Source organism: Halyomorpha halys, unplaced genomic scaffold (assembly GCF_000696795.3).
Source record: "Halyomorpha halys isolate HHAL.00 unplaced genomic scaffold, Hhal_1.1 Scaffold726.1, whole genome shotgun sequence".
NCBI classification, from domain to species: domain Eukaryota; kingdom Metazoa; phylum Arthropoda; class Insecta; order Hemiptera; family Pentatomidae; genus Halyomorpha; species Halyomorpha halys.
In genome coordinates this window covers 556,019-567,162 of record NW_027116696.1, presented here as the reverse complement: position 1 = coordinate 567,162, position 11,144 = coordinate 556,019, and the positions used below count along the sequence as shown (strand labels likewise).

Sequence of the window (11,144 nt, the reverse complement as noted above, 5' to 3'; positions counted from 1 at the left end):
GTCTTTAGTCCTGTACCAGCAGTTTTTGATGTTATTGCGTTGTTTTATGAGAGTGAGTATGTGTTGGGGTGGTGTGCGTAGGTGTATTGGTGGGGGTGTGAATGTGGGTATTGATGTGTTTGCAGCGTCTCGTATGGTTTGTTGTAGAATGCTAATGGCCGTACTTATGTCTTGTGGTGAGCTGAGTGTTGTAATGTTGGGTATGTTGTCATATACGTGTATATTAATAATTTCTGTACATACTATTTAGCAATATCTGTACAATGAATAATAAATGATAACAATGCAATGCACGAACCTATCTCAAGCAGACATGTACCGACCGCTTCTCGGTCACAGCCGCATAGACTAGACCTATAAATAAGGGACTCGAAATCCCCCAATTCGATCGTAGATCCACACCTTCCTGGGTCTAATCATGGCACAGGTGGCGTATACACTGCTTGGGATAGAGAAGTTCATTGCCAATCTATTCTCGTAAAAGTTGTGTTATTCAGTACGCTCACGTACTGCTATCGGCTAAGACGATGGCCTACTTCCTCTCCCTTACTCCAGCAATCTTAGTCCGTCGGCTTCATCTCCGCAACTAAGATTGTAACCTACTTCCTAACGGTTACACTGGTCAATCCGCTTCATCTCGGCAACCAGTGTAATTTCCCGTCTCTCCCCGGCTCTAGTCCGTCCGCTTCATCTCGGCAACTAGAGCTGCACCTAGCCTTATCAGCTTACTGGTCCGTCCGCTTCACCTCGGCAACTAGTAAACTGGCTCCTATCATGACAGTTCTGGTCCGTCCGCTTCATCTCGGCAACTAGAACTGTTACTCTGCCTCAGACTCTCTCACCTAGAACTCCTCTACCTAGTCAGTGTCCAGGGCTCATCCCCTGGCACGGCCTTCCTTTCTAACTATAATTGAATGCGCCTTGTCGTGGGCCTTCTGTTAAGAGATATCAGGCTGGAGAAATCGCCTAAGACCAGACAACCCCGACAAACCCTTGTCAGTTATCGTCTGGGCACCACTATTGTGCGGAAGGTGTATAATCCAGTAAAAATAGCTTAAATTTTGACTGTACATAGAAATAAGTGTAAATTAATTTCTATTAATGGATTCTTATATCAAAAGTTTGAAAAATACAATGGTAAATTTTTACCTTTTCATGAGGATCCTAAGTCTTTTTGCGACTTTTGCAAACTGTTTTATGTTAGAATCCATTGAAAGAAAGTAGTTTACTCTTATCTGTAGGTTAACTTGCAATTTTACTGGACTGGTAGGGACGCGAATTTTACTGAGTTCATCCTTTTGCCCCCTTCATCCCTTTGTAGCATTGATAAATTCACTAAATTAAACGTAGTATCCCTCGCTCCCCCATGTCCTCTACCCTTTCTTTGTTGAATGGACAAAGTATGCTTTGGAAAACGTTTGGATTTTTTACGTTTTTATTTCATATCTTGACATTCAACCACGAATAAATATTGTAAAATTGTGCAATTACCCCATCAAACTTATCTTTAATTATATTTAAACGTTATGGTATACTTCGTGCAGTACGAAAATGACCCAAGTGGTTCAAGAGGCCTAGCATTCTAGCATTCATAAAATAAATAACTAAAATTAGTTACAATTACTACACTATCGAAGAATCACACCACTTTCCAAGATGATTGCATATATAGTATATTAAAAGTTAACGAAACATTATTTAATTTAATGTTACGTATTTTTATTAAAGTTTTGATTTGGTAAGTGATCTATTTAATTCAAAATAAAACAAACTGATAGTAAAAAAAAAGTTTTTTTTAGCAGCAAAATGGCTTCCCTTGGTTTCGGCCAAATATTTCCTCCAATGAGGTAGTCAGAGACACAGAGAGGCGGTATTCTAACTATAAAGTTTATGACCAAGGAGGAAGTAGCAGTAATTGTATTCCAAAATGTTTTGCAGAAAAAGGAAGTAGGGTATGTATAAAAAACAAGCTTAGTATTCAAATACAACCTTTTTTAATTTTACATCACTTTCTTCATTATTTCTTGGTTCTTTAACTAAATTTTCTTTGAATTCAGGGTCCACCAGGAGAGCAGGGTCTGCCAGGACCAGTAGGCTTACAAGGATTTCAAGGAATGGAAGGACTGCCTGGGCCACCTGGAGATAAGGGAGATCCTGGACCAATGGGGCCCAGAGGACCTAGAGGTTTTCAGGTAAGTTGAAATTAACTGATATCATTAGTTTAAACATTATCTAGAACAAAAACATTAATTATTTTCTTTCCATTTCTATTGTGGGGGTTTGAGGATGTATTAATGATTTGCCTCTATTGGGCAATACTGATGTATAAAGTTCTTAAACAAATTGACCTTATTTTTATTAAACAATAATCAATGCTTATTATTAATATTAACCATCCTGTAGGGCAAAATGGGTATGCCAGGATTTCCTGGAGCTAATGGTGTGCCCGGACAAATAGGACCTCCTGGATTGTCTGGATTGCCTGGAAAGGATGGTTGTAATGGAACTGATGTAAGTTTTACAACTTAGTCTTTTAGTTATTTTTAATTGCCTCCGTAAATTGAGCAAACTATCTTAAGTATTAACATGAAAAATAATATCGGTATATTGGTAGATAAGGTTTTATATTTTTAAAGGCAATTAATTGACTTTTAATAATTTTTTTTTTTTGGTAGGTGTGGTTTAGTACTAAAATTACACCCCCTGTTTGTGTTGTTCCTATGGTTAATTATTAAATATACTGAGTAAAGTGAATAACCCTAAATTTGGAATTTTAATTCTCTTATCTAGTTTATTTTTATCCATTCATGTATTTTCAGCAGTAAATTGGTTAAAAAAACATGAATATCATGGTATTATAGGTGTCAGCTTAACTTTTACAAATGGTGATCATCAATTAACCAAAACTATTCAACGATATAATCATGATTTCAGTGGAGGGGTCAGTAGTAGGTGTTCCAATGACCTGAGGGCCTCATTAATTTCTTCTACATAAGAGATTATAACTAATATCTTCTTTTATTATCTTTCTCCTATTGGTTCATATCAATGTGGTCTATACAAATTATGTGTCTAGAAAGCTGTGTTTAATAGGTCGCAGCACCAATTTAAGAGGTGAAATACTTTCCATCACAAGGTCTTGAAATTTGGTTGATATGTTCATTAGGTAAGGTTGGCTAAGTAGAGGGTAAATTGACAGTATGATTGACTAGTTTTATAAATATTCACCATAAATCCTCACAAGAGGGAAACTCCACTCAGTAAAGTATGCACCTATGGTTGTGAAGGGATAGCCAGTCTTATAGCTATTTGTTGTAGGTCCTGATGAAATCACAGAGAATATAGGAAGAACAAGAGATCCAGAGAAACAGAGTGGAACAATAACACAAATAACTATTTCCGAAAATAGAGATTTAATATATTGGTTCACTAATGTGTATAATTATTCTGTGCCTTGTAAGGAGAAAAATCCCTGGGGAGGAGATATTCACAACTTGGGTTATCAAATTTGTATTAGTCGTACTTTTGGACTTAAAAACGCCATTTAGAGATGTTGCATGTAAGACGTTAGGCTTTTTGTGGATCAGGTAATCTTTATTGATTCAAATAATACATTTAAGATTATTATAACATATGACATGGTTATTACATCTGTACAATTGAAGTATTTACTAGAAATAGTACGTATATCAACATACGACTTCTGATGACTGTAGTGGTTCAAGTCTCGGCAGCTAGGTTGCAACAAAGGGCCTGCTTTAAATTGGCTTGAAACTTGGACAGTGGAAATAAGCTTTATAAAGCGATATATGTGAAGAACTCCTTGATTAAAATGAGTATGATAGGCGTAGAAGGAAATGGTACAAATCCTTGCAGAAATAAAACGTTTTCTTTAATAAGATTTGATAGGTTACAATGTCATGGAGGCCCCTCACCTCCTGTTATTAAATTAGAGTTCTACATAGCAAACGTCCTAACCAACAGTTAAGTATTCAAGGTAGAAAAAGGTGATATTTCCAATGAGCTATGATCCTCACATAATGCTATTTATTTATTAATCCACTGTAGGTAATTTCTTGTTTACAGAAATTGAAAAAAAAAAAAGTGTTTTGCTGATAGATGCTTTTACATTCTCACTTCTAAACCTTTTCCTAAAAAACAAAAAACAAAAACAGGATAAGATTCTTACTTCCAGAATATTACCATCTATAAGAGAACAGCTCTGAGTCTTCACAATAGCATAATATTCATAACAATAAAAGCAAGATCCTTTCATTCCAGACTAAATTCAATTTTAAGTTAGGATGCTCTAAAAAAGGTGTTGTTCGGCCAGAAAATGTACCATTCCACAGCTTTGAACTTCCGTATTATCTTATAGGTCTACTTGGTTAGAAAATAAGGTTAAATAAATAAAGTCCCATTTTCAACTTATCTAAGCTAAACTGGGACTCTTGTAAATGGTAAAATTCTAGCAATTGGGGTGATGTATTTATGGAAAATTAAGGATTAAGGATATAAATCAAAGCCAATAAAGAATTAAAAGCATTGTTGTGCATCAGAGAATAACATTAATAATATTAATGTATTCACTTTCACCCCTAAATATAAAATATATAATTATAATAATTACGGGAAGTACTGTAATCGTTAAAAATTTTTAATCCGATTTTTCAACAGAAATAAGTACATGTTTTAAGGTTCTCTGCATCCAAATAACCATCTTATAAAAGGATCAATTTGCATTTAAAGAACCTAGCTTAAAAACAATGAGCTCAACAAAACTTGAATTAAGTTTTCAAGTTAGGTATATGTATATATAACATGTTATATCATGGTAAAAAAAAAATAATCTTCATTATCAATTTGGTCTTATCCTTATTGAGATATTCTTACCAGGCTTAAATGCTGAATTTTCATAGTGGCTTCCTCTAAAATATCTTATATTGCATTTATTTGGAATAATTTATTGTTTCTCATTCTTAGTAGTACTAAGTATTGTTTCCACCACCCTACCTCGACTTGAATTTAGTCTTTGCCCATTTCAAAACAACAATTTCTTTATTATTCATGATCAGAGAAATCACTTCGGAGTATGGGGAAGTGTCACTCTTTGAACTATGAGAGAATTTGATAATTAACTAAAGGAGAAATATTTTCTCAGATAAAAATTTTTGCTTAAGATTAGTAATATAGACGTACCATATACTGTTGGACAGTCAAACATATAGAAAAAATAATAACTGCATATTCAGTCATAGAAGGAAATGAGTAGTGATGAAAAATGGATAAATAAACTAGATAATATTGGGTGAATGTCTTTGTGTTGCTTGATTATAGTCTATTTTTTTTTACTTTCACTACCTTATAAATGGGAATATTGTATGGGAAAGAATTAAGTCCATAAATAATAAAGAAATTTATTATAATGACTGTTTGAGAGTGGTTTATTTTATTATTAACTCACACAAATTTGATCAAAATATACTCTGAACATTGATTTTCAGAAACCCCAATGATTTTGGCCAATGGCCCTCAGGCCATTTTCAAGAAGACAACCTTAAATATTGATGTCATTTTCTTTAAAAAATGTTCTGCTGGCTAATTGCCCATTTATAACAGTATAAGCTGTTATAAATAATGTTGGTAAGTAGCAAAGAGACAATTATTTATGTAAAACATTTATAGGTTTAAAATATAAAAATTTTTATATGAAATGGGCAATTAGCCTGCAGAATTTTTTTTAAAGAAAATGACATCAACATTTAAGGTTGTATCCTTGAAAATGGCCTGAGACACAGAAGGTCTGTTTAGGACAGAAGAACAGACATTCTGTTTAACCTATCATCTTGAACAGCCCTGATGAAGCCCTGCAAAGTGGGGTGATACGTTGGACAATAAATAGTTGAAAACTATTTTGTTCTTTTTTGACCACAACCCTGACCACCTTCTTCATATTTTAAATTATAAGGTCAACTATTTATATATATATTATTCTATTTTACTGTGAAAGATGTATCTTTTTTGGGGCTCTAAAAAAGATACATCTTTCACAACTCTTCACTACAATGCAACACCTAAAAACCAACGACACTTCTTATTCTATTTTACACTGTAAATGGAGGTACTCTGCTTTGTTTTCATGTACTGACCCATGTACCTCTCTTTCTTGTGCTTTTTCCAGGACAGAAAAAGATGAGTAGAGTAAAAAATTGCCTATAAACCACCATATAAAAAGAAATTGATATTTTGAAATAAAAGATTAATTTCTTATCAAAGTAGGGAGGTAAGTGAAAGCTCTGTGTTGTCCGCATTAGATTTTTATCATTAATTCTCTTCTTGTACCCTTAATCATACAAAAAATTAATACTTTTTGATTTTTATTTGTAAATTTAAAAGTGTTATGGAAATTATTATAATAATGGTTTATTCACTTAATAATTTTACATTGTAATGTTGCAGGGATTGCCAGGAGTTCCTGGTCTTCCTGGTCCAGCTGGGCCAAGAGGATTTCAAGGACCACTAGGAGACACAGGACCAAAGGGGGAACCAGGAATTCCTGGGAGATACTTAAAGGGAGAAAAGGGTGAACCAGGGCCAAATGGTCCTGAAGGTGATCGAGGTATTCAAGGCCCCCCTGGACCTAGAGGGCCACCAGGATTAAAAGGCGATCGTGGGCCGGAGGTGTTTTTATTGTTACTTATCTTATTGTTTCAAAGTTTCCTATATTCTGTTAGTTTAAGAAATGATTGAGCTTATGCCATAAAATAAAATATTTCTTAGTAGGCATTATATAGTTCTGTAATATTTAACTTGAAGATTTTTATTATTTTTTTAATGGTAATTGGTGGTTTTGTTATTCATAAAACAAAACTAATATTTGTTATGTTATGTTAGTAGCTTTAGTCTAAGAATACTGACAGACAGGTTTTGATGCCTCCTAAGCTTCTTACTTAGAACTTGAAGTTGTTGTTGTGATAAACTTGATAATAAAATGTTAGTCATTAATTGTATTAATACATTTAATGTAACTTGATATCATATCATTGATACCAAGAAAAATCTCTGGCCTCAATTCAAGGACCCTCATGGGCTGAAACCTGTGGCATTTGCCACTTAATCATTAAAATTTATGGAAACTAATAGGAAAATTTCCTTTTTGAAAGCATAATATGGAAGTAGGTAAGGGAAATCCACTATTTATTTATATATTAATTTACAGAATTAGTTTGAAGATAGATGTGAAAATGTTCAGAAAAGTATTTTCTTATTGTAAGGAACCATCAACAAGGATGTAGGTATGATTGAAATAGAATGTATTATCTACCCATATTATTCTTAAAACTAGGAATGTATGTTTAAAGAAGGAAAAGAATATATATATATAATTGATTTAAAATGAATCTATTTTAAAATAAATTATGTCAACTTTCAATATTTTTCTAATTGGCTAAATAAAATTTTAGTATTAATTGGCTTATTTAAAAATAAATATAAAATTACATCTGTATACAAAATTTTTATTTCATAGAAAATAACACATCATACAAAAAAATTATATTAATCTTTCTCAATTTTAACATCAATTAAATTAGTAAAATTTATATAATAAAACCTTTTAATTTTGAAATATTTAGGTTTGTTGTTATTGGATTCTAGGATATTATTAAAACATAGAGGAAAAGATATTGTGTTTTTAAGAAAATATTTTTTATATAATTAAATTAATTAATCTAGGTAAGAAAAACTTAAATCTAAAACAATTAAAATTACAATGTATTAAAAATTAAAAAGTCATAAATACTTTTATAGTATTCTATTTAAATTCCTCATTCAATGGGTTGACTTTGTTTTTAATTCATCGCAGTTGATTTTCATATTGATGACGAAATTAGTTTTATTTTATTATTTATTAGTTTATTTTACAGTTTATCATGACCATGGACACTATTTATCTTTTGTTTCAATAAAAACAAGTTCACTCACATTTGTGAAACTTATTTGAGATCTAAATTTAAATTATTTAATTTTCCAAAAATAAGTTTTATAAGCTCTGAAAGTCAGAGTGTATTAAACTTATCCAACTGTAACATATTATATATTGACATAGCAGGCTGTTGTTTTGATGGCCTTGAGAATTCTATCTCTAAATTCTTATTATTTAAAATCTTTAAATTACTGATCCAATGTTATGAAATCTTTATAACATAAAAATTGATCAAATAAACGATATTTGCCAATATAATGCTATTGAATAAAAATGATTGTTTATAATAAGCCTACATATTGAATACATTATTTATAAATTGTAAATAATACATAATTTAAAATTATAACATAAATTATAATCTTTTCAAATCCGAACCACACATATTACTGTTTTTATACACTAAAACAATAATATTTTCCTTTTATTATTGAAATTTGCTAATATTAATCATATAATCTATAAAATGTATTTTTCACATTTTCTCACACTGCTTTTTAAAAATATTTATTTACTGTTTATGGTAACAGATAAAATTTTTAGTTTTATTACACTATAAATGTAAAATACCACTAGAACGGAGAACCAAAAATGTTTGAATTAAGTTATCTTTTCTAGTCTTGTAATATGTATGTAGAGGATTCATATTTATTTGTCAAATATTTTCTGGTTTATATTTCTTCAAAATGGTTTACTATTGTTACATTTTATATTCATCACCTTCAACGTGATTTACGAAAATGGTTTATTCAAAACAATAAATCTTAACTGTGGTTTATTCTGATCATTCCCCCTCTTCAACCATCATCTAAGGTGAAACTTGTTAATGATTTTTGCACTCAACTTCTCAGGATTCCTTTTTGTGCTGTATATTTGTTTCGAACACTCTGTGATTACTTATTTATTTAGTCAATTCTTTATATTTTGTATGAAATAAAATTATAATTTTTATGAACTAATTTATATTAAGTATATCTTATTGGGGTTATAAAAGTGATTAAGAGACATTATTCTAAAGATGGGATTTTTGTTATCTACCTGTTCCTGAACCAAAAATATGCTTCAGAAATTATAAAATTGTGTAATTATTAATACTTCCACTATTTAGTCAATAATGAATCTTTGATTTGTTTCAGGCATAGATTGATAGCATAAAAATCAACTTTTTGGAAAAAGCACACAAAACCAGAAAGTTTGTTTTCTTATAAGCTCTCTGTTGACAAAATTTTTTCAACCTTTTGATTCAAGTAGCTTTATTTTGTTTTTTATAAAAACTTTTTTTGTTGTTTAGAGGAGTAATCATTACAATAGTGTAACACAAATGTGACATTTTTCTTATACCATTTTCTGAGAGGGATTGCTCTATTGCAGTTTGTTAAATTACTATCTACTAATCTACTGTTTTTGGCTATTGTAAACTCTTTTTTTTTTTTTTGTTTGAACTGAGGAAGTGATGTATTAATTCATATCATCAAATTTCATATAGGTTCTAACAGATTTTACAAATCTGTATTCTATTCTCTCTTTCCTCATGTTTTAACTTCCTTACAAGGTTTATGTTGATTAATAGCTTCTAAGTTAATTTTATTTTATGAAGCTTTAATTTTATTGTTTCAAATTATGTTAACTCACTCTTTGAAATAAGGAATTAATTTTGAAAATGTGTGCTAAACTAATATATAAGATAAAAATAGAGAACATAAAATATATTGATAATTATTATTTTCCTCGTAGGGAGAAAAAGGTATAAGAGGGTTTAAAGGTGACAAAGGACTACCTGCCATAGCTTACGAAGGTCCTAAAGGCGATAGGGGTGAGAAAGGTGAACCTGGGCCACCTGGACTAGCAGAGTTTACTGGTACTAACACAAGTATTTCATGTTGTCCCAAAGGAGAAAAAGGACAGAAAGGAGAGGAGGTAATTGTGATATTGCTTTTATTTTCGTATTTCCAGTTTCTTTTCATTATAAAAAGATTATATCTTTTTTAAATATTGTTGCAAAATATCAACATATTTTTGAATATTATCATTTTCTTGATTAAAAGTTTACAAAATGATATTTTAAAAAATATTTTCTTAAAATTTTTAAAATGGAACTATAGTATGTTCTGACCCAGTTTTATTAACGATATGTTATAACAAGAATAAATGTAATATAATTTATTAAATAGAGAAAATAAGTGATAATTATCTTTTTCATAATATTAGAATGTTACCTTAAACTGAATTTCTACTAATCAATGACCAAGTAAGCCTGTTGCCAAATAGAGAATGTACATATTTTAAATATCTGAAGTACTTAAAAGGCATTTAAGGAAAAATATAATATTGGAATTTGAATATATAAAAAGTTATAAAAACTTTAAATATTTTATTTCAATGTTAAAAAACTTTTTCATAGTTGTTTCTTAAATATTAATATAGGTACAAATACATTAAAATGTCTTTTAATAATGTTTAACTAGAAAAAAAGCAACAAATAATTATATATTTTTTTCTGAATACTCGACATGAATCAGCTTCCTCTAAGCAAGATAACTTTATTGTTGAAAACTCTTCCACTACTTACTAATCTTAGCTTTTATAATTTTATATATACTTCTTTGATTTTGTTATTCTATTTAACTATCTATCTATACGGAAATGTTCCTTTTTGAATGGAATATATTTCACAAAATTTTCAAACTTTACTTGAGTCTGCAAGGGAAAAGTATTTATTTAGGTTTGATAAGAAATGACTGGAGGGTTCATTCAATCCATCAATATTAAATTAAAAAATTTTTTTTTTATTTATGTGTTCTCTTTTGAAAGTGAGCTCCTCAATTTCAAAATTTGGGGGGAGGAGGATCTGTGTAATTATGGGTACATAGTTATCAAATTTTACTGGGGTGCAGCTGAGTGCGCAATTTGTCCATGGGTGGCTTGGAGAACTTAGGATCATTGACAATCATATGCTACAGTACCTTTCTAGCTAACAGGAGACATATTAGTTGATAAGCTTTTCTCAAAGAAATGTATGGCGACTTTTTGTTCGGACTAGGGTTATACAAAAGCGTTGATTTATCCTACGAGCTCATTCAGTCTCAGCTGTAAGATACCCTACTTCTTCCATTTTTTTTATACTTCTCTAGTATTTTCGAATTGGATCAATCTTCAACCA

At 30.6% G+C, this 11,144-nt stretch overlaps 1 protein-coding gene across 3 annotated transcripts in view; it reads left to right on the top strand.

Annotated features, from left to right (window-relative positions):
• Positions 1 to 11,144, top strand: part of LOC106685721 (collagen alpha-2(IV) chain) — a 109,564-nt gene that overhangs the window by 7,865 nt on the left and 90,555 nt on the right. For 2 of the 3 annotated variants that reach the window (XM_067053430.1, XM_067053431.1), the window contains exons 2-6: positions 1,800 to 1,952; positions 2,058 to 2,192; positions 2,404 to 2,511; positions 6,460 to 6,681; positions 9,719 to 9,901. In XM_067053430.1, coding sequence (XP_066909531.1) covers positions 1,800 to 1,952; positions 2,058 to 2,192; positions 2,404 to 2,511; positions 6,460 to 6,681; positions 9,719 to 9,901 — 801 coding nt within the window. The remainder of the gene's footprint in view (positions 1 to 1,799; positions 1,953 to 2,057; positions 2,193 to 2,403; positions 2,512 to 6,459; positions 6,682 to 9,718; positions 9,902 to 11,144) is intronic. The other variant, XM_067053432.1, reaches the window with a different exon arrangement.